The sequence below is a fragment of the Varanus komodoensis genome, unplaced genomic scaffold (genome assembly GCF_004798865.1).
Source record: "Varanus komodoensis strain SLA01 unplaced genomic scaffold, ASM479886v1 scaffold13_3, whole genome shotgun sequence".
NCBI classification, from domain to species: Eukaryota; Metazoa; Chordata; class Lepidosauria; order Squamata; family Varanidae; genus Varanus; species Varanus komodoensis.
In genome coordinates, this window is record NW_025335409.1 from 17,559,182 (window position 1) to 17,585,768 (window position 26,587).

Here is a 26,587-nt window from a genome sequence, read left to right on the forward strand (position 1 = left end):
AAAGCTCTAAGAAGGAGACCAGGAGACCTTGCACTTCTTTCTAGAAGGATACAGCAAAAAGGATGCATGCACCCTTCATCAGGAAAAAAATTCCACTCCAGTGGAGTCACTTGCAGACAAAACTCTAATTATATCCCTGTTTTATTTTCTGTATTGATGGGGTGTTAGGCAAAATCGTCTCTGCCAGGAGAAGTCTTGTGGAGAAATGTGTGGGCTGCATTGGATGCAAAGTCTTAAGGAAATGAATATCTGGTCAAACAGGTTCTGAAGCACTACAATATATGCAAAATCTGGTATAAAACAATGTAATAGAATGAGTATCCATAACATGCACAAACTCTCTGGGAAAAAAAATATTTCCAACCTTTCACAACTGAGCTATTCAGACAACTGTGTGGAGTTGCCACTACACTTCTCTCATGGTAAAAGTCACATTGAAATGAGAAAAAGCTGCTGCACTCAATCTGCTCCTGTCTGCTTAATAATCAATTGTCTGGCATTTTTAATGTACTAACTTAAATAAACAATGCACTTCACACCTCTTGGAGCTCTTTGTTTAAGCTTCCAGAAGATTTCTGAGGTTATAGTTCAAGGTTAATTTTACCATTATCTGAACCAATGACATTTCTTCAAGTAGATGTAATTTTTTTTAAAAAATGGAAGACAGAAAAATGTTTGGAAACGCCAAGAAAATTGGTGATTAGTTAGAATGATTTCCATGCTCAGAATGTCTGTCCTGATAGAAGCTGCCAGAAGCAAACAACTCAAAGCAGTAATAAGTGTGTTTAAAAGGGAAAAAATGAGAGGAAACCTCTCACAGCCAATTTTTTCACTTAACACAGAAGATAAGTATGCCATTAAACATGTCTCTAAGACTTATTTTTCTTAGGAAAGCAAATGGGGTCAAGAGCCATTGTTTGTTTTAGTATTGATGGTAGATAACCAATATCAGGTCTTAGCTACGTAAGTGTGACTCTTGAGATAAAGAGATTTTGGTTGTATCAAGTATGTTCTCAATTTATTTCCAAAATAAAAGGAAATGCATGATCCTAATACCAGTACAGCATTAGTTTCTGAAGGAATACACTAAGATTTTACACAATGGTTTTACACTCAGGCCTGCACTTTGTGTGTGTGTGCACGTGTGCGTGTGTATGTGATGGCAGAGACCTTAGCACAACCCTGCCCAAATTGGACACCCTCTAGATATGTTGAGCTATGGCTCCCACTGTCCCACAGCCAACCCCCCCAGACCATGCATTTCCCATTTTATCCTCTCAACAATCCTGGAAGATGGCTTTGGCTGATAGATGGTGACTGGCGTAAGATGGCCTAGTGAGGTTCATGGGATCCCAAGTTCTACTCTAACATTTTAATCAGAATGCCGCACTTGCTCTACTACACCTATGACCACCATCAATGGGACATAATCCCAGGGAAGAGCATTGGACTGCAGCCTAAGCATCTGTGCACTACACCAGTCCTTCATTATTTTCTAATGACCTCTTTAGTAAAGTTGAAGCTTAAACATCTTCCTCTGGAATAACTATAGGACTTAACAATATCTCTGTCTTGCTCCTGCGTCACTTTCTAGAACAAAAAAAGTCAGGGCTTGTGTGACCTTCTCCTATTTTCTCATCTTGTAGACACATATAGGACTGGCCCACAATATTACCTAAAGAACATGGCTTCCAGTATTGTTTCCTGGTTTCCTGGATTGTGGAGAAGCCTTATGGGAGTCAGAAAGTTGTTACCTTTGTTTCTTTATCATGATGTAAAGGACTTGCTCAGTAATAAAAGCATAGTTGTACACATGAGGGAATCTACATTTGGCATTTTTATCAGGACTGTAATGCCTGACTGACTGGTGTGTTGTATGATCCCCCTACAAGCCATCCTCCCTGCACTATTTTTGCCATTATATTTCAGATTTCTTCAGACCAATTATATAATGAGTTTTTATATGTTGCATTTTTCCTCACGAAATATATTCCAGTGTGTGCTAGACCTGCAGTACTATTTTATGGGGGAAGGAAGTGGTCTCAACATGGTGATGGTGGTGCTACAGAGAAATGATTTACCAGGTTTCTGCTGTTTATTTTCCTCTGCATCATCACCTCTGTGTTGAACCTAAGAATAAATACATTGCTGCTTCCTCAGCCCCTTGTTTGCAATGTCTTGTCAAGCCTTCCCAATTGGTTCCTTTGACCTCCTGTCTTCAGAAGCAACCATCTGAAATGGGCATTTACTGCGAATTAAATAACATTATCGTTAATGGCTTTATTCAGAAGTAAATCACACTGACTTCAGTGGAGCATACATGTGCAAAAGTCAGCCTGTAGAGGGACTACACTTGCTTTCAGCTGGAAGAGAATGGGATGCTGGTCCAGCTGGAAGGATGGTGACTGGTTTTTTACCCCTCAAAAGGAGGGCAACAAGCAGTGCCACAGCCTCACCCTTGCCTCTCCACCTCTCCTTCTTCATGATTATTTTTAACTAGGAAGCAGAAGGAGCAATCTTTCCCCTACCTTTCTTTCTTCACTCTTTCACTTGTTTGTACTTGCGCATAGGCAATGGACTGGGGAGGGGATCATTTCCAACACACCTCCCCTTTCCATCTCCTCCTACTTCTCCCACAGCTGCATTTGTCTGTGATAAAAGATTGCATTTTCAAAACAGTGGAAACTATGTTGTCATCATTAGCATGTGCTCAACTGAATTAACTGCATTGTGTGTACATGCTACAACTGTACTCCCTCCTAAATGGAGGGGGCTCCAGTATAGATCTCCCCCCAGCAACATCTCTGATTTTGATGGAATAAATCTTTCACTACTTGATTATTGTGGCTTCTGAACAATCTCATCAAAATAAGTACACTTCTCTATGATTGTCGTCCCACCTTAAATGGAAACTGGAGGATCTATTTGCATTTCTTAAAATGTGTAATGAGAAGGTTATAAAATAACTAAGTCAGGAACAGATTTTTTTTTCCTTTTGGTTTTTAAATGTACAAAGCAGTTTTGGTTTGTAGACTCAAAGCTAACTGCAGGAAAATATGGCAACTGCAGAGCCATTTCTATTCATTTTAAAGTTTAAAGCACTTGGGCACACTGTCATATGCACAAGCTATTTGCATTGGCCTAAACCATGAAACATCATTCCACTGTTCTGTATTAGGTAATAAAGGTAATCATGTCACTTTTAATGAAAATAATGTTAAAGTGTTTAGCTGAAAAGCACTTGTGATTCCTTTTTTTCTTTAATTTCTACACCACCCAATAGCTGAAACTCTCTGGGCAGTTTGCAGTGCTTACAAACAGGACCAACCATTTCAAGCAGGATGATCCCATTCACCTCTTGGAGGGTGCTGTGCAGATCCTAGGGAGAGCCTTGGGCACTGTATTGATTTCAGCAACACCCCCAGCAGCTGCTCAAGGTACCATAGGTGGTGTTCTGCGCATGAGCAAAGTCTTCTAAGTGACAAGCTACCTTGCCCAAGCCATCCCATCACAAATCAGGGTATCTCTGAACATGACACATTCCATGACATACAGAGGGCTGCTAGCAGGACAAAATATGCCAATGGGTACATGAAAGCAGTTTCCTGTACATGGCTGTAGGGTTCCTAAGTGTCTACCCCTCTTTATGCCTCTCTGAATATTAGGCCCCTTTATATCTATTTAAGAAATAAGAGTTAGCATATGTCATGGCTGGATGTTGCTATGAACCAAGATACTTTGCTGCACAAGGCAAAGGGCAAGAAATCAAGAAAAAGCAAGGACATGTGTTTTTTCTCTGCAAAATGCCCAGATCTGGAACCTGATAATCTCCAGTAGAATTAGGAAAGGCTCCTGTCTGAAGTCTGGAGGAAATGCTGCAGGTCCATGATGCTAATACTGAATGAGAAGAGCCAATGGTCTAACTCAGAGTAAGACAGTTTCCTATGTTCCTGTTGAAGGGACTGGGGTCATGCCAGTAAGAGGCAATATTTTCTCCCTACTCCTCCCTACTCTTTCACAGATCACGGATCTGTGTCCAAGCATGATTCAAGGTGTTGGTGTTACCTTTAAGCTTCAAAGCCATGCATGTTTAGGACTTAGGTGCCTAAAGGACTGCCTGACCATGGACTGGAGTAATTACCACTGCCCAACAGTGGCTCCCCGCACCAGCTGTCTCCAGAGAGCAGGTGGCAACTTTTCCATACATCATCATCATTTTAAATTTTATTAAGACATGTCCTTTACTTTTTGCCATATAAGGTGAACTGGAATATTTCTGTTGAAGGGTGGCATAGCAATCAAACTGTAAAAGTGCAGTAAAATAAAGACTAGAACGCAGTGAGGGTCAGCACACAGGACGTGACACACTTGAGGAACCAAACTGTATTATTGATGTAGCCTACAGTCAACCAAACATTTTCCTATAGAATGGACTGGAATTACTGTCACAAACTGAAGATTATGATGGAGTGGAATTATTTGAAATAATTATTTAAATGTAATTATCTCACATATATTCTATTCTTACATGGGATTCCTGGAGGTTTTCCATCAAGTTTCCATCAGGCCCAATTTTGCGTGGTGCCTGGTACAATTTATTGGGCTCTCTGGTTTGAGTTCCATCCTAGGCAAATATTAGCCTTTTAAGAATATTTTTAGTTGATAGGAATGTCCTTAGAATCTCCAGACATGCTTTGAAGGGGTCTGCCAGAAAGAAGCCACTCTGCTAAGGGACTTATACAATCTGTGTGTGACCTGAAAGCACTGAGATATTTGAGGCCTATAGCAAACCTTAAAGTAGACACTGAACAGGGCTTCCAGTCTCTCAAGAAGAAGCTGTAGAATTCCTAGACAAGTCCAAAGGAGCTCAGGTAAGCTCCTCAGCTGTTGAAGATAGAATTCAGTCAGCTTTACTTTATAGACTCTGTCCAAATTCTCCAGATCCCATCAGCCCCTGCCACCCTCACCAGTGGTGAGGGCTATTGGTGTTGCAGTTCAATAATCTTTGGAGGGCCACAAGTGGCCCACCCTGATCTAGACCACATGTCAGCAGGACCTCAGCTGCAGCCACTTGCCCTACCCCCACATGTCTCAGTCACCAACAAACAAAGTTTATTTTGTATTTGCCCTCAAAAAAAGTGAGAAAACAACAGCATACTAGAAAATTGCTTCTATAATTACTTCAGAGCAGGTGCAACACACAATATGTTTCTGGATGTCTCCACATAGATTGTGTGATTTAACCAGATTCTGTGAGTGTGTATGTGCATGCACACACGCACATGCATGCACACACGCACATGCATGCACTTGAGCATGTGTGTGCACACACACTTGGGTGTGCATTTGAATGAAAAGGAAAGGGGGTTCCAGTGGGTAGTGATTTTAAAAGTAAGCTAAATTGCACCATGTACGAACTTTTGCTTGACATATTTTAAGCAAGTATCAGCAACAGATTTAAGAGCACACACACACACATTTTTGGCCAGTGGGCAAATAATAAAACCATCAATTCAATGGGGAATTCTCTGAAAGGACAGATTTCATATGTGCCACTCCCATGTATGCACAGATATTTGATGCCACTTGGCTGAAATTATCATGTCAGGACTCTAAGCTGATAGGATGTTATGGGAGGTATCATAACAAAGAACATTTCTGGGATCAAGTTTTAAACCCTTGCTTTTGGCTCTCACAAACAGGCACTGTGGAAATGATTACTATGTCACAAACAGGATTATGATGTCAAGCAGGGAATGAACAGCAAAAGCAATACATTCATCAGAAATAGCAGCAATTCTCTTTTTTACGCATTAGTTTTGCAAAAGGACAGGATGAAAAATGGAACCAGGATGAATATGCTGTGTTGGCTGCAAAAGAACTCCGGTTCCTTAATAGGATATACATGTTACCCTACCAGAAGTTCCCATTAGGTAACAGCTGGTGTTTTGAGGGCCACATTTTTTTCTACTATAGCTTTCTGTTATTCCACATTTATATTCCTATTGAACACAATAGAGTTTACTTCTGAGTGGATGTGCAAGGGATTCCAATGTAAGAACATGAATTATAAGCAAAGAAGTCCTGATTCAAATATCACCTCAATCAAGAACTCAGAAATCACCATAATTCACAGTTCCCCATTTGTATTATGGTGTCAACTCTGTCCACCACTGTTGTAAGATCACTGAAAATGTGTGTAGGAAGCCTCTAGGGAAAATGCTATTGGAATATAAAGAGTGTTAGAGATCTAAGTACTATATTATAACTCTCCCCTATAAATTGTCTTGTAATGTGATAGTAAAAGCTCCATTGACCATACTATCCATTTGCATTAGAAATACCTCTCTATTGCTTTACTGTAATGATTCAAGCTTGCACTCTTTCATATCTATTAACTGTCATTATTACTACCTATAACTTCAATCCTTTCCACATTTCCTGGGAGTAATTCCCTTTGGGCTTACTGGGACTTCTCAACAGGCGTGCATAGGGTTATACTGTCAGAGAGGCTCTGGTGCTGGTGGAATTCTTGAGCAACACTAGACATTCTTCTCCAAGTAGATAACGGCATTTTGTGCTGTTTTGGGCAACTTGACTTCAAGAGTTTCCTGAGAAGGTGGGAGACTGGTCACTGAAGGACAGCCAGTGTGGGGTTTTGGTGTTCACAAACTGAAATAACACTCCAGAGTGTCCATCCCTTTTATAAAAGACTTTAGGACAGGGGTCTCAAACTCATGGCCCGCGGGCCAATTGCCGGGACGGGCAGCGCACAGGGGAGGGGCCCTGTGGCCTTCAAAGTGCCGGCGGTGCCCGGGCCGGCCTCCGGGAGCAACGCAGGATGAGCGGCCCACCACCACCGCGGGGGTGGAATACTTGATGCGGCCCAGCCTCACCCGGACTCTACTTCCAGCAGCCCCCAGGTAAGTTGAGTTTGAGACCTCTGCTCTAGGATGTGTTCAACTCTGAGCCGGGTCCTTCCTTGACAGATAGAAATCAAGGCCCACCATGCCCTGACCTGAAACGGGTCAAACTGGCAATGGAGAGAGAAATAAGAGAATAGCCTCCTTTAGGCAGAAAACGGGGAGCCTTGTTTGAAGATGTTTCCCTCACTCTGTTATAGTAAAAACCAAAAGAGAAAGATCCTTCAGGAGGCCTTGTAGGTGACAACAGCACAGCATGAAGTCACAAAGGAGGGTGTGTGTCAAAATGCACGTAGAAAAGGCTCTAAGACATGGACAGAAAAGTGAAATCTCTCAGTGCAGTTCTAGATATGTCTACTCAGAAGTAAGTCCCATTGCATTCAGTGGGACTTGCTCCTGGGGAAGTGCACCTTTAAGCTGCAACTATTAGTGGCTTGCCATGTTGGTGTGCTTCTGACGACTGGGCTTTTCTTCAAGGTGATATTACAATAAAGTGAAAATTACAAAGAAGAAGCCTTTTACCAAAACCCCCCCCCAAAAAAAAACCAGGCACAGATTTGCATTAAATTTGCATATTCTGAATTATATGCATAGGTGCAAATGGAGATGTAGTTGCTATATATATATGCTATACTGAAATATATAGTCAATCTATCTTACACTAGTGGGGTAGACTACAAGCTAGCTAACTGTATGCCTGCCAGCTCTGCTATCCAAGTGTGAACTGTTGCTGGGTAATTGAACAGAGGGTCTAAGAGAAAGGATGGAAAAGGAATTGCTGAGTTAAATGTCAGCAAGCATGCTTTTTCTCACCTTGCATAGCAAAGTGGCATCATCACATTAGGAAAAATGCAGAAGTGAGCTGTACATCCCTTGTTCTAAGCTGCATGCTGCAGATGAGAATCGCTGTTGGGCATTGCATGTGTAAGTGGGCTGCACATCAGCTTGTGTGTCCAGGCACATTTTATCACCTTTTTTCTCAGAGGTTCCACTGATCACCTTAAACCTGCTGGCTGTCAGGGAAACTATTGTGCAAGGATGCATAAGCATATTTCTCAGTGGAGCTGGAATATTATGGTATTTATAGCTCTACAAGTGACTTGCCTCATACCCCATTCAGCTTCTATTTCTTTTCAATATAGGGAATCCTCAGCATGCCTAGTAATTCCGCCATATCCTTAATTAAAGGATCAGCAGTAACATGGCGTTTGAAGAGTCTGAGGAACGACTACATTAGGGACAAAGTAGGCACGACTGGATGAGCAGCCAGACTTAATTTAAGGCCGTTTCATACATTCACATAGAAATAAGACAAGATAGCTATTCGCATAAAAGCAAGCAAAGTTTTCCATTTCAGAACTTCAAACCCCACAACTTTTTGGTCTTCATCTGTATTCAACAGATGCCTCCTTTTTTCCTCCTCACTGCCTAGTCTGTGCTGATGAGTGTAAACAATGGAAGTTTTGTCTCTCATGAATGTATTCTTGTTCCATTTCACTTGAAGGTGGAGATAAACACTTAGGAGGGGGAGTCTGCATAGAGAGGTAGTTATAATTTAAGAGAGGAAAAATGCAGAAAGCTTTCAGAAATAGTCAATCACTTTGACATGCAGTAGCTGTAGGAGGAAACACTTTAAATGGCAGGTGGAGGAGAGAATGAAAAGGAATTTCTTTGCAAAATAATAATAAATACATCACACTAAATGAGTTAAGAGGTGACCACAGAGGATGGATACTTAAAAAAAACTATTTTGTGAGAACATATATAAAGTAGAACATGTAGTCTTCTAGTATGAGCTTTTATCATTTTAGGTATGATAAATGATAATCATATAACTTTAGATAATCATATCATAGGAACTATCCCCCAATTTTTTTCTTCATTTCCATGTACAGAAATAGGCAGGAATGTAAGGAAGGTAAAACTATTCCTACCTGTGACACCCCCACCACCACCTCCACATACACAAAGAACCAGAAAGATGCCTGAAATGGCTCCAGGATGCATTTCTCAATCTCTACACTCAATAGGCTTTAAAGACATTCTATACCATCTCTAAGGGAAATCCAAGAAACTGCCATGAATGCAGTTGGCATGCACTGAAGGACTTTGGAAGGTCAGCTCTATGCCAGGATCTTATGATCGGCCTCAATACAAAATGTTATTTATTTATTTATTAAAACATTTCTGTGCCGCCCCTTGCCGAAGCCTCGGGCCGGCTCACAACACAAAATAAAATACAATAAAATACAAAAATAACAATATAAAATTAGCAATATAAAATAAATAACAATATAAAAGAAGTCGCCCTGGCCAGATAAATAAATAAATATTGTTAACAATTAAAATGACGCTTAAATAAAAAGGTCTTCGCCTGGTGCCGAAAAACAAATAACGACGGCGCCAGGTGGACCTCTCTGGGGAGCGCATTCCATAGATTGGGCGCCACCGCAGAGAAAGCCCTCCTCCGAGTACCTACCCTCCTAATTTCTTTCACGGAGGGTTCCCGGAGAAGGGCCTCTCCCGCAGATCTCAAGGGGCGGCCGGGCATATATGGATGTAAGCGCTCCTTCAGGTAACCAGGACCCAAGCCATTTAGGGCTTTATAGGTCATCACCAACACCTTGAATTGGGCCCGGATTTCAATGGGAAGCCAGTGAAGCTGACGGAGGACTGGAGTCATGTGAACATAACGCCCCGTCCCCATCAGCAGCCTGGCAGCTCTATTTTGAACCAATTGAAGTATCCGGACCGTCTTCAAGGATAGCCCCAAAATCAAGTCCCTTTATATGCTATAAAGTTAGCATATCAGAGAGCAGGTTTCTTAGTTCATTAGTTTTCTGTATGAAGGGATTGTCTAGAATTATTATTGCTGAATAGAAGAGCAATCTTCCCACATATGGAAGTGCTATAGATCAAATTACCATGGCATGTGCCTCCATTCTCTGAGCAGTGACATGTTTTGAAGGTGCAGCTCTTACCTGGGTTAGATTTCTGAAGGAATTAGACCACTGGAAGCTGAGAAGAGCAACATTCAACATTCCAGCTGTTGTCCCAGATCCAGCAGACTCCCCCAATTCACTGCTCACACTTTCTAGTTCCTATCATCAAGATGCAATAGAGCACGCACAGCCAAACTCTGTCCTTCCTCAGTCTGACTCCACTTCACAGCTCCTGGCTCTCCATGATATGCAGGTAACTGGGATTCCAGCATTCTTTAGCTGGTAGAAAGAAGGGGATCCATCCCACCTTTTCTGATATTTCCTTAGCCATGGTTAAGGCCAGCTATTGACATCCATCTGCCCAATCTTTACTAACAAAGGGCATGTGCCACTCTAGATTTGTCCAGCCAGAAGAACCCACTGTTTTCCTCCTTCTGCAGTCACTGGACAAGTAGCCCTCATTCAACCAGAATACCATATGTTCATGGAATAGAGCATTTCTGGTTTGTGTCTCCTAGAAGGAAGATACAAAAACTGTGTTATTGCTCAAAGAATCACAAGAATCACAGCAGCACAGAGTATTATTTATTATTACCTTGGCACAGCTGTGGTTTGCAGATGGTCCTTCAACCTCTATGGAAATACCTGCAGTGAAGGAGGGTGCACCACCTTGGGAGCCTGCCTGTCCCACTTTATAAAGTTAAAACAAACTGGACTTGCAATTGTGAAAGCAATGTAGAATGTACAATTCGAATTGCTTGTGGATGCTCCTGAAGTATCTCTAGGGCACTGGCAACCAAACCACTACCTTTGGCCCTTGCCCACCCCTTTAAAACAGGTCCCCAATCTTTCTGGATCCTTGGGCACATCAGAGAATCTGAGAAACTGCTGTGGGCACTAGCACAAAATGGCTCCCACAGAGGATGTGGCTAGTCACATCATGGCTGCCATGGGGGGCCTGGCTAGTCAAAAGGGAGCTAAACAGAAAAGAGGGCTATAGGCTGGAGGGGGTGGGAACAGCAAATCAAAGGAACAGAGCTGCAATAAAGAGAAAGCCAGATGCTGGGAGGGAGAAAAAAGAGTCAGGAAATGGAGAGCTGGTGAGCACTGATGGACACTACATTGAGGACTCATACCTTAAAGAGTTGGGGGTCACCACCAGTTGAAACTGAACTTTTTGCCTGACCCACTCCTTTACATCAACACACTAATGCAAGGTGGGCAGCCCCTTCCGTCATGGACATGGAAGGCTGCTCTACCACAGCAGCTTCCCAGCACAGGCAAGAACTGGGCTCTCTGTGTAAATGGCAAACACTCATCAACAATGAATAATTCTGAGGCAAACTTTATCATCTGTTTTGCTCTTTGTGACTCAATTGGCCCATCCATCTCATTACTTCTCTTGTGTTGCTATTATGTAACATGCCTGAAAAGAGACTTTTATCCTTTTGTCCCCATTTCTCTCAAATATCTGATCCCTGAATGTCACAGGTATCGCTTGGACACAAAGAGACAAGGAGGCAGCTTTGTCCAATTTGTCACAGAATCAGCCAGTAGAAAGTGTTTCTTTCCCTTTCTTGCCTTAAAAAAAGCATTTATGGAGAAAAGCAAAGAAAGAAAATATATGTTATCACTTAAGTCTGCGGCTGAGTTTGTTTTCTTTTTAATCAGCCAGCTCACACTGCCAACCTACACAATCTCATATATTACTGGTTCTAAGAAAACATCAAATTATTAAAAGTTTGCTTTGAGTTTCCTTGATGGGTTGCAGTCTCCCTACCACTCCCTGCTGTCAGTGAATGCCTCTGTAGTGATTAAATAACTAACTTTTTATTGTTATAGATATATTTGGCCTCAGAGCAACATGTACCAACAATTTAGCTCCTACTCTTTGTATGGTCTCATTTGATCATCTGCAGAACATCTTGCACCCACACACCATCATGATTTAACATAATCACTGATTCTAATTTTCTGCATCAGAAAAGGCCTCATTAAGGAAGGTAGGAAGGAAGGAAGGAGATGCATTCCCGCACACCCCCTGTAGGCTGGGAAGGTGAGTGCCCACAGCAGAAACACTCATCAATGACAACCTCTTATAATTTTGTTGTAGCATTCTTCTCACATATTTATAAACCATTCTGGAGGAAAAGGAAGTAGGGGGAGAAATAGAGAAAGCAATGATCATAGCAGATGGTGGAGCTGTGATTCTCTTGTGGATTTGGTGGAGAGCTTGCCTCAAACACATCTCAATCCTTTGGAGGCTTCTCGTGTTTGTGTGACATAGACAAACAGAGCCAGTACCTCTCAAACATTTTAGAAACAGAAAATAAAGTTTCTTGCACAAAACTGGGGACATGGAATTCACCTTAATGAAATTCTAAAAGGTGATCAGGGGACGAAGCACAAGTGACTCAAGGCTATGTTCAACATGCCACTAAATGCAACATTAGCAATGATGGGTAATAGCCATTGTTTTTCTGCCTTTCTGCCTCCTTTGGTTTTATTGTACTCATGGGATCCACCACAGCTGAAATGGAGCTTCACAACTCTGAACCATAACCCTGGAAAATGAATGGAATGGAATGGAAGAGCTTCCTTCTGGAAGTGAGCACTACCACTCATTACGAGTTATTTTTAAAAGCAACAAAGCCCCATTACATGGTCCTGCATGGGTACTGTACAATACTATTCTCTGTCTATGCAGTTTAAGTGAAATTACTATCAGGTGTGAAGAAGCAATTCACACTGTGTGCAGTAAAGGCAGGTTTATGCCTGTTGTCTCCCACCACCATCCAAATGGAAATCCCTCATCACAAGATGCTGTAAGCCCCAAACACGAGCTGCTGTTGGCACTGCTGGAAACTACCTTGGGGACCAATAGCAGCTTGGAGGGGATGTCACCGTTGCCGTTGTTGAAATTTCTCAGGGCACGATCCAATCCCCTTTGACCTCAGTGCATGGGAGCCTCTGAACCTGGAGGCATCTCTGCATCCTATGCATAAAGCAATCTTTGCTGTCACCACACCCCCACAGTCTGTGTTTCATCTACAGTTCTTGGCCGCTGGAGGTACTTAGGTGGGGGGTGGGCAGCCTTTGCAGTGCTGGCACCGAGGTTGCAGGACCTCAGGGTTGGATTCCAAAAAACCTGTCCTGCCTCAATCCATAGGGCATAGGATTGTTCCTTTAGTAAGCTTCTTAGAAGAAGAATCAAGACATTTCACATCAGGGAGTACAACATGCAATTAATTGTTCAAACAATCAACAAAGCAAGAAAGATAAAAGCAATAAAATGCCAGGAACTGATAAACCAAATAAATTCTGACATCAGCCACCTGTTGTCCAATGTCTGGGAAGAGAGAAAAGTCTTAGTAAAAAAGATGTTGGCATCAGGTGAATCTCACTATGGGGATGGGGGTTGGGGAGAGGGGTCCACAATTGGCAGGCATCTCTGATGAAGGCTTTGCTGCCAACATTCAAGGAGGACCTCAGGTGTTGGTCATAATGTGCTGGTACCTTCATACTGGGAAACGTGTTCCCTCCAAACAGAGAAGGAAAGGTTGAAACCTCCCTTCCCCATTGATCCCAATGAAATGTGTGTATTCTTAGGGTTACAAGAGGTTGCACACATCCACTGTATCAAAGGATGCATAGTGTATCCCTGGATTCATATGTTTATATGCAGTTTTAAGTAAGTATTTTCAGCCTCTCCATAAATAAGAACAGTAAATGGTAGCACAGAATATAAATCATAAGAGTCAGTTATTTATATTTTTAACAAAGAGATAAAAAAGAGTTGAAAATATAAAAAAGGTCAGAATGTGTAAAAATAAGCCTGGAGGCAGATATTTTGACACCTGAAGTGCAGGTCAAGATAACCATGTACAAAAGTAACTGAATGTTTTCTGCTGTGATGTTTTCTGTTACTAATCATCACAAAGACCTCATTTATATAAATCCACTGTATATGATGACCGTAGCAGCTGGTCCCAGATGGAGATGGGCTCACTCTCTACTGTTAGTGTGCACCTACAATAAAGAGTCATATGCACACACACACCAAGAGTGAGTCAAAAATTATCCATACTCATATTAAAACTTCTCCTGGCTGCACTGTCTTATCAGCACTTTCTGTTCAAGGCTACTGTCTCCCCAGTCACTGCTGTGCAGGTGTGAACATGTTACATCAGTTCATTTGTAACTGTGGTGCAAGCAAAAATGGATCCTCTACTTGTGATCTGCACGAAAGAAGAGCAGCGTTCAGTGATTCATTTTTTGTGGTCTGAGAGTGTACCTGGTGCAGTCATTTATCGAAGACTTTGTGCACAGTATGGAGAAAGTGTTTTGTCGTGAAGAAGTGTGTATGAATGGATAGAGAAGTTCAAGGAAGTTTGCACAAGTGTTAGTCATCAAGAAGGACCATGTCCACACACTTCTCCCCACACGGTTGACACTCTGCAAAATCTTCGTTTTGGGGTGTTAAAGCATCCACCCTATAGTCCTGATCTTGCTCCAACAGACTTTCACCCATTTGGTCTCCTGAAAGCAGTCCTACGAGGATGAAGATTCACTTCTGATGAAGAAGTGGTCAGTGGTGCATTCGTGGCTTGCAGCTCAACCTAAAACACTTTTTTATGAGGGAATACGAAAGCTTGTTGACAGATTGACAAAGTGTATCGAAAAGCGAGGAGATTATGTTGAAAAATGATGTATTTGTCTTTTCTAAAAGTTAATTAAAATAAATTCTACAGCCAGAGTGCAGATAAATTTTGACTCACCCATGTGCTAGTGTTGCCTGTCTCTCTCACAGTCAGTCTGCAACAGTAGAAGGGCTTTCTGAAGTTCCCCAGGAAGTTCCACCAAGCCATGTGTGTTCTTTGCTTCAGTAGAGAGAGGTGTATTATGTGGCCTTTGTGAACCACCTTTAAAGTGGTAAAATAGTATCAGCTTCTCAGCATCAAACAGCCAACATGGCATATGAGACATTTGTGATGGGACTGTATAGAAAATTTTTAAATAAATAAATAAATAAATACCTACTCTACATATGCCTATGAAAATGCTCTTGGTTCTGCAACATCCACCTCTTGCTAAGCAAAGTTTAGGGTGATGGTGTGGATTTACAAAAGGACAGGCTCTCAAACACTCCAGATCCAGAATGTCAGGGGAGAACTCATTCCTGATCTCACCAAATTTACAGGCTTCCCACCCTTCCTAGCCTCTTTAAAAGCATGTTATAAGTACCACACTCTGAAAGAGCATGCTGGGAGGTGTGGGCCTTTTTTCCTGTCTAAACATGGAGATGATACTGCCTTAGGAAAACTTTTGCAAGCAATAGTTTTCTGTATCTGCTTAAACGCTGACCATCTGTTTAAGCACTTTGCTGATGTGGGGCAGAAGAAAAGGAACTTTCTGCCCCCCTGCGGTTTAAATTATTTAAAACCAAAACAACATGTATAGGCACTGTAAGCTTTCTCTTTTGACCTGGGATCTTTTCTCGTTAAAGGCATCAGCATTCTATTTCTTCTGTATGTTGTCTGGATCCATTTCCAAGATTCTGCTTGTACACGCTTCCCTCTGTGAACAAGTTGGGGGCAGACGGGGAGTGGCTTTCAGCAGACACTAAATGCTGCAGCCCTGTACCTGTGTACTGAGGGACTGACTGCCATATGCAGATTGCAGACCTGGCTGCACTCCTGCATAGGATTAAGCTATTTAAACCCCAGGGCTTTCCCTGAGCTAGTACCATGGGAAAGATGCGAAACATGAATCAGGAAACATGCAAATCCTATAGCAACCAGGAACTCCCTGGGTGGGTTCAGTCCAGCCTGTACTCCTTCACCCTCCCCCATCTGCAATAAAGGTATAACAACAATAACAACACCTTTGCCCCTTTAAAGAGCTGTAGGAAGGATTGGTGGGATAATGGATATGCCATGTAATGCAGTTTAGTGGTGAGAGAATTGGACTAGGATTTGGAAGAGACAAGTTGTATCCCCCACTTGGCCATGCTGCTGCAAGAGTGACTTTAGGCCAGTCTCTGACCTACCTCAGAGGGTTGTTGTTGTGAGGATAAATGGAAAGGAGGAGGGCTTTGTAATGTGGATTTCTTACAAGAGACAAAAAAGGTGGAATATAGATGTAATAATGAATGAAACACATAATAAAGCAGTGTCTTGCAGACTGTGTTCGGGTGAAGCCTGATGCTTCTTTGCAGTTTTTCAGGGAACCTTTGAGATCAAAATGATGGAGAAGCCCTGAAAGTCAGATTGCTGACTATTACCACTTGTTCCTTGTGATGAACAACCATGGGGCCTATGCTCAAGGATTCCCCCAACCTGGTACCCTCAGATGGATTAAACTAATTTCTCCACAAAGCACAACATCGATGATTGGGGCTGTTGCCCAATCCAGCTGGAGAGTGTCCTGCCCACCAGTGAATGCAGGAGACAAAGAAGCCCATCAGTCCAAAGCAGCTTTTCATGTGAGCTGGGTGTCCATCAGCATTCCTTGCAATGTGCAGGCATTTCCACCTTGGTAGGCAAGCCAGGGTAAAACGTCTATGTGAGACAAACTGATGTGCCACAAGTCATCCTGGCTGCAAGACACTCTTTTGCCAATATTCCTTGGAGGTGCTGCTGTCAGCAGTTCCATATATTTGTAAACGCCATCCCCCTAATATTTGCTTTCTCTCAGGTCATTTTTCTACCCTAGACATAAATTGCCAATGAAAGCCCATTGTTTGACTTAATCTTAACATTTCCCCCAACAAGTTACTATCAGCATAACAACTGATTTCAAGTTTCAGCTAGTACAGGTAAGATCAGCTCAAATCTTTCCTGCATCAACATATAATCAGTATAACATGTGTTCCCCTACCAACTAACAATCAGAATAAGCATGCTTTCCCCTGGAAACACAGTGTGTTTCTCCAGGGAATTTCAGTTTTTGGTTGAAGGAGGAGTTTGCTTCTTTTCCTGACACACACAAAAAGCTAAGATGTTGACCCCATTTAGTTAGCCTATAATTAACCTCATTTTGTGCCTCAGTATTGTGTGGGGTAACAAAAGCATCCCAATGGATTCTGGTTATGCAGATTTGTGGATTGTGCCCTAGGTGTGTTGTGTTATTTTATAGGAAGAAAAGGATAAAAGACAGGTAGATTCAATTTGGGGACATTGTGTACTACCACACATTTGACAATGCCCTAGTTGCAGGTCTACTTACATGTAAATTACACCACAAAATGAGAATCTAGGGTGTGAAATTCATTCCAGGATGCTAATATTTTTTTTCCTGCAGGAGATAACAGACTTCTGGCATGTTTTACAGAGATGCACTAACCTTTTTCCAGAGCTCTTACCAAGCTGACTGACACATGACTAAGGCCTATCCAAACTAGGTAAAATGATAAAATTCAGTTTCTAATCCAGCACATGTCTTAAAGACCCAAAGAAGTTGTGGATTAGTTACTTCTCAAATAAAATGAAATATCAGACTAGCTCACTAAATTCTATTTACCAGACTCATACAAGTAACTTACCAAAGCATCTTTTTCCTTCCAAAAGTATGGAAGCTTTTCTTTTCTTCTGCCCACCAGCTGAGCAAAAAAAGATTCCACAGACCAGATATTTCTACTGGGTCCTGATGCTCCCAGAAAAGAAACATTCAAACTAGCTAACAATTGGCCTAGGAGGAGCAGGACATACCTCTTCCAGGTGATCTCTGCAGTGCTTGTTAACATAAGCTAAGTCATGTAAGAAGTAAGTGTTGGGTTCTGTCACAGTATGAACATGGTCCTTGTTTGGAGGCCTTTCCAAAAAGAGCAAAGTGAAAGGTTTGGTTCATCACAGTTTGGTGGAAAGTTTGCAAATTGCCACATTGGCCTACATATACAGGGATATAGAGTTTGATTTAGAGATGTTCATCCGATCGCAATTTTAATTTTAGGGCCTAGCAGCATGATGGAAATGATGGATTTTTACATCCTTGGGGTCATCTTTGGTGTTTTGTTTACACTGTGTCCTCCTGTAACACACACACGCACACACACACACAAGAGTGTCATTCATTGGGCTTGCTCTCCAAATAATCTCATTGTGTCAAGAAGCTGCTCCATTGAACAAATGTCTGCAGTAAGTAATCCATGGAAAACAGACAGGCGTCTCTTGTCGTTTTGGAGTGTTAATCCATTGCCCCCGGGACATGAAAGTCCACAAGGATAACAAGTGTGGGAATGACCAAAACTAACATTATGTTTGGATCTTATTTTCTCAACAATGCCACAGATCAATGGAACTGCTGAATGTTTCAGATAAGATGTGGCAGGATTAATGAATTAAGCTCAGGAAGCAGAAGGGTTTGCTGAACAGGCTGGCGGATCTCCTTTTTATTCTTGGTGAGCTGTTCTGTTCAGTGACGGGAGCGGCAGGGGCAGAATGCTTTAGTTTGGCTTCAGAACAGGGTTAAATCCTTGTCCAAAAATTAAATTGTCTCCAATTTGTACGTGAAAACCAGGAATAAAGTACCCCTGCTGGCATGCAGGGGCCATGAAATCATATAAAGTAGCATGTGCTAAACTTGCTCCACTCCTTTATTGCTGACAGTTAAAGGTACCAAATCCTTCCTCTTTCTTTTTCCTGATTTTCATGTAGAATTTTAGTATGATGAATCTGCTGTCAAATAGTAGCCAGGTTGCACTGCTTCCACAGAGCTGGTCCTTCAGTGATTGTAATACCTTCAATGACCTTTCAGACACCAGGATTTGAAAAGGGTAACAGGGCTGGTGTAAATTCAAATTAGCTTGCAAAAAAATCAGGAATATTTCTCCAATCTGAACTGCTTTCCAGTATTCCCAATTGTGGAAACTGTTCGGTGCTAGAATTTATTTTAATGTGTGAGAAGTCATGTGTGATTTTCTTTAAAAAAATAGCAAGCATTAAGCTTAACACTTTAAATCTTTCTTGAAAGAGACTTCCCAAAGAGGCATTTGAAGGGGATAAAGTCAACCCTGGAATATTGCTGAATCAGCTCTATTTTGGCATGCCCTTGCCAGTCTAACCCATCCCCTGTATATTGGAGACTATAACTCCCATCATTCTCAGCAGGTATATGTAATGTTTATGGATTCTATCAAAATATATTCCCACAGGAGAGCTCTTCAACAACTTTGCAAAGTCTCTCAAACAATCCTATGTCACATCTGTTGTTAGGAGAGGGAAAATATTTCAGCAGTAGAGTACATGGTTCAAACGGTTCCAGCTTCCATCTTCACTCAAAGGGTCTCAGGGCTAGTAGAAATGTTTGCTCAAGAGCTTGAAGAGCTACTGCCAGTCAGAGTAGATAACACTGAAGTAGATTGGCCAAAGGCCTAACTCAGTGCTTGGGTTCACACAACATAACAAGCAACCCTGCATGGTCACTATGGTTTGGGGGGTGGTTACCATGATCTACCCAGTGGATGATCTAATGGTTTCTATAGTATCATGGTTTACACACACAGACATACACACTCAGTCCTTTCACTGCTAGCAGATAGCAACCACCAGGACTATAATTTAACTCCAAGCTGCATTGCTTCTTGCCTACACCACCTCCCTCTTTCTCATTGCTCTGCATGTCAGTTGCCAGGCAGAGAAAGTTAGTAGAAGCTGGATGGCTGAAAAGGCTGCTAGAGTGGCCCTTTTTTCCAAGGCTTCTGTTGTATGTATACTAGCACCATGGAAACTATGGGCCTGAGTCTGGGCAGCACAACTCTCCATAGTGGTACAGAGAAGCCATAGAACAAATTGCAGTCTGTTATCATGTTTTTAAAGACCAACTATACCATGGTGAAATAACACAGCTGGGATCTAAGAACAAAGCATACCAACAATGGTAAAAAAACAAACAAACGCCATGGCTTGTTGTATTGCCTGAACTCAGCCAGTGTGAGGCAGCCCTGCCTGGTTCCATATCCTTTTGCTATGCAACCATAGTGATGAAAAGGTTTGAGTCAGGAAGAACAGTCATGGCCTACCTCTCTCCATCCTAAAACCAGTGATGTGTTAAAGCAGGCGTGGAGAACATCAGGGGTATGGGCCAATTCCATCCACATCCCCTTCTGCTACCCCCCCTTTTTTTTCTGGCCTATTGGCCACACTGTCAATGGGTTGGATCTCTGGTGTGTGAGAGAGTTCATCCCCATCCTGGGTCACCAGTTATCATTGATCGAGTACTTCATTTTAGAGATAAAACAGACCCTACAATTTGTGGGTATAAAGCAAGCATGTTAAACCCCTTTCATTATCTCAGAGACCCTCTTAGGGGTCACATTTCAGCCATAAGCAGTGCAGAAGGCAAAAGGGGAAGGGTCAAAAATGCCAACATATTGTAGCTGAAGGCTCCTACTACCAATAACTGAGCCTTAGGAGAAGCATTTTGCCTTTTGGGATCAGGGAAAATGACACAAAAGACAGGAGACCACCAAAAGATCCATGGTTGGAGGAAAGAGGTAGGGCCAGGAGAAGAGGACATGACATTCTGGGGAACTCCAGAGAGCTGAACTGGGACCCAAGGTGGGCCAACTGTGTGTACCACTGAGAGAAGAGCAGTGACTTTTATTGCTGCCTTATGGAAATACTTTTGTATTTGTGTAGGTTTGACTTTGGATGGGTCTAAAGTTGCTTAGAAGCCACCATAAGCTCAAGGATAGGTAAACTCACTAGCAGAAGAAATGTTTTAAATCAGTGGATGTTTCTACTGATGTGAATAACCTTGTGACCTGTGTAGTCTCTGCTGCATTGCATTTAACTAGCCTGAAACATATGTGGATTCTGGAACAATTTGAAACACTGGAGGGGAGGGGCAGGGAACCATAAACGCTTTTGGACAGCAGACATGTTTAGAAAAAGGTTGGCTTCTTGTATACTTGATTATACTATATACGTTGTGGAAAATCTGGGAATGCAAAAATAGAACATTTTATGAGCATTTCTGCATGAGACTTTCTTCCGGAGACCAGATGTCTTCGTCCAGTGATTGTGTGAACTCATCATGCAGGAGACCCCATCCTCTTTCCTTCTGCTTTGTCAGAAGAGGTTGCTGCTGGTAACTTCAGCTTCTGTTCAATTTCTGTAGGGCTGTCAATGATGAAACCAAGTGGAACAAGGTATTGCATCCTGTAGGCTGACTTGCCCCCAACTGACTTTGCAGTTTGCAGGGTGGACCAATCTCCTAAAAGCCCAAATCCAATCTATGCGATCAGTCTGAGAAATTTGATTTCACTTAGAAGGTTCTGCTGGAACTTAGCTAAGAACTGTTTTTACCCCTGCTTCCCTGAGGGTTTTGTGTGGGGATGTGACCATCCCACATGGCCTTAAACATCACTAGTTTGCTATGACCATGTACCAAACCATGTACAAATGATACCAGAGAAATCTGTAACAGATTCAAATGAGTTCAGATTTCCATGAAACTGACCTGCTGATTCTGCAGGCTTTTTCTGAGTTGTACAGATTCCACAGACTGCTTTTCAACCTTTGAGAGGGTTGTGGACAAATTTACAGTTGTACCAATTGCCCTAATGCACATGAAATCCTCGTATATCTGTAAAAAACCAATCTGATTCCATCCACAAGGAGATGATGGGATAAGAGACACCTCGGAATCTGTGAAACACCAATAGAATAGATTTCACAAAATACATATGTTGCTAATAGCAACCCTATTGTTTGCTTGTTTGTGAGTGTAATGTCAGGACTGGAGCTCATGGACAATCCTGTTTGTTTGTTTGTTTGAGTTTTATCTCATGCTTTCTCTAAAGAACGAAGGGTTCTTCTCTCTTCTGCTTCCTATTTTATTCTTGCAGGAAGCCTTAGGCTGACAAATAGTGATTGGTCCAAGTTTCATGGCTAAGTGGGCATTTGAAGTCAAGTCTCTCAAGTCCTTGTCTGGCACGCTAACCCTTAAACACCATATAAGCTGTTGGGGTGGGGGAGGTAATTCAAAACACGGACATCAAACACACAAACACAAACTTCATTGCTAGACAGCAGCATAAATACAAATGAAGGACGGGGAAACAAAGCAATCTTTGAGGAAAGAAACAGGATCCAGATTTTGTTATAGAAAAGGAATGTCAGCACCTATGAGTATCTCTGGATACCCATTTGCGTGTTCTTCTCCTGTACTGAATATATTTGGCTTGTCCTTTCCATTTTTGAGACAAGGTTGTTGGGGGTGGAAAGGGAGTTCAACCAAAGCTTTTCATGCCGTGAGATCCTCCCTGAAAGGAGGAAGGCAATTGATATTTTAAACTGAGGGAGGAAAAAGATCTTTAGAGAATCCTCCTGTATGATTTATTAGTCCCCTTGGACTTTTATATGTGTCTTGAATTGGACTTTTCACTAGGAATTTCTCTCACTGACTTGGAGGTGGTTGGGCAGGAGGGAAGGAGGGCTCCCTAACAAGACATTAAATTAAACTCCAGTAGTAAAGTTATGTTGATGGAAGGGTTTCTTAACTCCCCTCACCCTTTTTTTAGATCTGTGGGGAAAAAAGAGAAAGAATTACATTATGAGTCGGATACATTATTTATGACAGTAGACTGATTCAAGGCCTTTAAAAAAAGCCCCCACCCCTTTTTTTAAGATATGGAGGGGAGAGAGGTGGGAGGGGAGAAAAAATCTGAGCCTTTGACTGCGAAATTTATGGCTCTCTCCCTTTCTCAAACTGGTCCCTCTGCAAATCTTTGAGTAGATGTTTTTTGCATGTGTTTGGTGACAGCAGGAGGAAGGGAAGTGGGCTGTGATTTGCTTGTTCTCTCATTGTCAGCTACTCTAGAGGGAGATTGTTGGGTTAAAAAAGACGGGGAGGGGGGAGGAGAGAAACTGCGGATTCCTGTGTCATCTCTCGCTCTCTCCCCATGTGTACAGGAACACTCAGTGTTACTGCGCCTCTCCGTCCCTTTTTTCATTCCTCCTGTCTGCAATTGAAGCCGGAGGGGAGCAGGGGAACGGGATTGGCTTATGCCACAAGGCGATCACAGAGTGGAGCTCAGATTTTAAAAAGAGGTTGGCCCCGGGAAACCTCCACAAGCCTAGAAGCTGCAGCTGTAGTCAATTCCTCTGGTCAATTTCTTTTCGCCACTCACCGTTGGTGCCTTTTTCTCTAGCCAGTGCCGGCTGGTTCCGTCTTTCGCTCGCTCGCTCGCTCGCTCCACCGCTGTGGGGGCGCGCGCCTGTGGCTCCGTGCAGAAAGGCAGAGCGCTGGAAGTTTTTCATCATCATCATCATTATTGTTATTGCTGTCCCCCTCTCCCCGCTTTCTGCTCCAGGGAAAGAATCAGAAAAGGGGAAGCAGAAAAGGAGATGTTGCAAACCTGGCCAGAAGAACGGTGGTTGTTTTAAATGCTTCTGCAGTTTTTTTGTTCTGGGGGGGATTTTTTGAATGAAACTGACCGGGGTCACCTGTTAACTCTCAGTTTTTTAGATCATTTTGAACTTCTCGCTGGATTCACACACACCCCTTCCTTAACACACAGGACAAGAAGGGAGCGCCGGGGAGGGACCTCGCCGGGTATCCAAAGGGGACTGTACAGTCTTCTGCAGCATGGGCTGGATCAGCCGGATTGCTTGGCTTTGCTTGGGAGTATTACTACTAGGAGGACGCGCACGCAGCCAGCATGTCAAGACCAACGTGCCGCGGCTAAAATTATCCTATAAAGGTAAGCCTGCCTTTTCCTCTACCGAGTGTTTCCCTCTCGCTGGCGGCTCGCCCCCGTGATCTTTCCCCAGGATTCCGCCGCGGACCGAGGGATTTCATATTGATTTGTCCCGACACAACCTGATGGAATCACTTGAATCCTGGTCTCTCCCGAGAGAAATCTTGCACCGCTGCCCAGTTTCCATGTAGACAAAGGAGGAGTTAGTCTGGAGCGCTGCGCTCTTTTCTCCCCGCACCCCCGCCATCACCAGGGAATAGTTGATCGAATCGCTTCTGATTCCATCGGACTGCGAACGGGAAGCAAAGCAAAGGCGAGACCCACCCTCTCTCTCGGTCTCTGTCTCTCTGGCCCCCATTCGCTCCCCCTCTGCCCGTCGGCATTGTCAGGCGAGGGATCTGTTGGCAATGCTGGAAGACTGCCCCTACTTCGCTTGGGATGGTCTGTCGCGATGTCTTGCTTTGGATGGCATGAAGGAGTTAATTCTGAAGTATGCCCAGCCAAACGCGCAAGGCTGGCAGTCCGGTGCCCAACGAGCAGTTACAGCGTGGGCAGAGGGTGTGCCAAAGCGTAGGTCCTGCATCCAGATGATCGGCCGTGCGCGGAGGGCAGGAAGGGAGACCTCGTGCATGGATGAGCTGCTTCTCTTGCGCTGCCCGGGATCACCTCGATCGCACGGCTGTCGCCCGGGTCTCGCGGCACAGCCGCCGTTGCTCGGCACCCCGCTCCGGAGACGGAAGGCGCAGGTTCCCCGGAGCACGGTTTGGGCAGGCGGCGCGCCTGCAGCGCCGTGCCGCTTCTTAGCCAAGTTCGGCGCAGCGCTGCGGCGCTTCCGAGTTGCTGCGAGCGGGCAACACCCGCCCCTCGCTCCCGCCAAGACTTTGAGGACGCGGCGCCCGGGCCGGCCGCGCAAGGTGCCTGCAGCGCGTGGAAAGGCGGGGCTGCTCCCACCGGAGGAGAGAAGGAAGGGCCTTCGCTTCAAAGCCAGGGTTTCAGTGGCTGGGAACAGGGACCAAGACCCGGGCTTCAGCACCTTCCCATGCAGAAAGGACCGGGCACGTGTCTGCAGTTACAGATGTCACTCAGCAGTGCGCTGTAGCTTCCATGTAGCCTGAAGGGCCTGGTCACGCCTCATCTTGGAAGCTAAGCAGGGTCAGGCCTTGTTGGAATCTGGATGGGGGACTTCAATGTTGTGAGCCACCCGGAGAGCTTCGGCTATGGGTGGTATAGAAATATAATTAATGATAATAATAATATTGATAATAATAATATAATGTCTGTGGAGATTATGCCAGGGGAGAGTAAGTGCTTATGTGTGTGTGTCCTAGGGAAATAGCTCGATTTCCCACTCTTTTAATAACAGGAAAGATCAATTTTGCATGCTTTTGTTGTTGCTTGTTCGTTAAACAACCTGCTAAGGACCTCTTCCTATGTTGCAGTGCTGAACTGCTTACATATTAGTTCCACTGGAGTTGCCCAGACAACTCTAGAGTAAAGGGGTGCACATGTTGGATCACAAGCTAAGCGATGGCAGGAAGATGTCATTGACACCCCTTGGCTCAGCTGATGAAACACCCATTAAAAAAAAAAAAAAGCAAAAGCAAAACTAGCATGTGTGATTGTGAAATCATTGTATATACTCAGTCTAAAACAGGCAGCTGGGTGTGTGTGTTTGTGAGAGAGAGAGAAATAACACCCTGGAGTTCTGAGAATATGCTAATTAACTTGCCATAAAGAGACTGCTTTAAAAAAATAATAAAAATGCACGCAAGTTACCTTTTCCTTTCTAAGATGAGCTGCCACTGTACAATGCAACTCCTAAGTGCCCCTAAATAGATATTTAATTGCATATGATCTAATTAGCTTTAATGCTCCTGTTGAAATGCAATTACATGTACAGTTAGGAGATTAAAGTTGCAGACTTAATGTGATCTGTTAAGAAGAACAAAGGCTCATTAGAAGCAATGTACTATTTTTAACTCTTTTAGGCTGCAGTCCTATACACACTCACCTAGAAGTACTTCTTCATTCTGCATGGTTGGCTCAGAGTAGACCTGTCTTGGACTGCTGTGCTAAAGTTTAGTGCTGATTCTAATTCTGCCAGCAATCCACACAAGCAATGCTTATGTGTGTATGTCACATGACTCATGATTATTTAATCTGCAGAGCATCAGGTGAGGAATGAAAGAGGTGCCGTTGTATTGTACATCAGATAGTTCTTTTGATGAAGATGATACCTATATGGTGGCTGCCTGCTACCATTATAATTTCACAGCTGTCAGCTTAGACATCCGGTTGGACAGAGGAAGATGTGTGGCATAATCCTACTTGCATTTACCATGAAATAAGGCCCAGTGGATCCAATGTGGTTGCAGACTTAATGATCTTCCTAGTTTTGGTTACTTTCATGTGGCACAATCTTATTTTTCTGAGCTGCTAAGCGACACAGCTCACTGTGTCCTTCTATATTATTCTCCCAACAACAGCCCTATGAGGTAGATGATTCATCCCTGTGGAGGTAGAGACGGAATTTAAAGCCTATCTCCCTCTGATACAAGTCCAACATTATCCACAGGCTGGCTCTAAACTTGGCATGACCAAAGTGTTTAAACACAGGACTGCATTTAAGCAAGAGAGCATCTAAGCTTTGAACACTTCATGTGCTGTGTAAAGAATGCTAAGGATTATTATCCAAGCTACTTGCATCCCTCTGTGTGACTTTTGATTAGCTATGTTATTTGAGGATCAGGCTGGTAATCAGAGTGAGAGATTTGCTCTTTCTAGCAGTGGCTGCATTGTCATAAAAAGCTAGTTACTGCAGGGACATGGGAGAATAAAGCGCATGAGCTAATAAAACTTTGGATAATTAATTGTCCTTCTAATGCCTCATGCTGCGAATCGTTCCTCAGTGAAATGAGCACAGCAGTTGATTTAAGTGCTCTCTGTCTATTAATGGAGTGATGTTGTTGAGCTGCAGATTAATATGCTGCAAACACCATGGTGGTTTCTTTCTTTCTTTC

General features: G+C 43.1%; 1 protein-coding gene across 1 annotated transcript in view; it reads left to right on the forward strand.

The window, feature by feature from the left end:
- The first annotated feature begins 23,455 nt into the window (after positions 1–23,455).
- The window catches only part of SEMA3A (semaphorin 3A), a 220,649-nt gene continuing 217,517 nt past the window's right edge, over positions 23,456–26,587 (forward strand). Inside the window, exon 1 of the mRNA XM_044423275.1 lies at positions 23,456–23,570. Within this exon, the coding sequence (XP_044279210.1) occupies positions 23,456–23,570 (115 nt within the window). The remainder of the gene's footprint in view (positions 23,571–26,587) is intronic.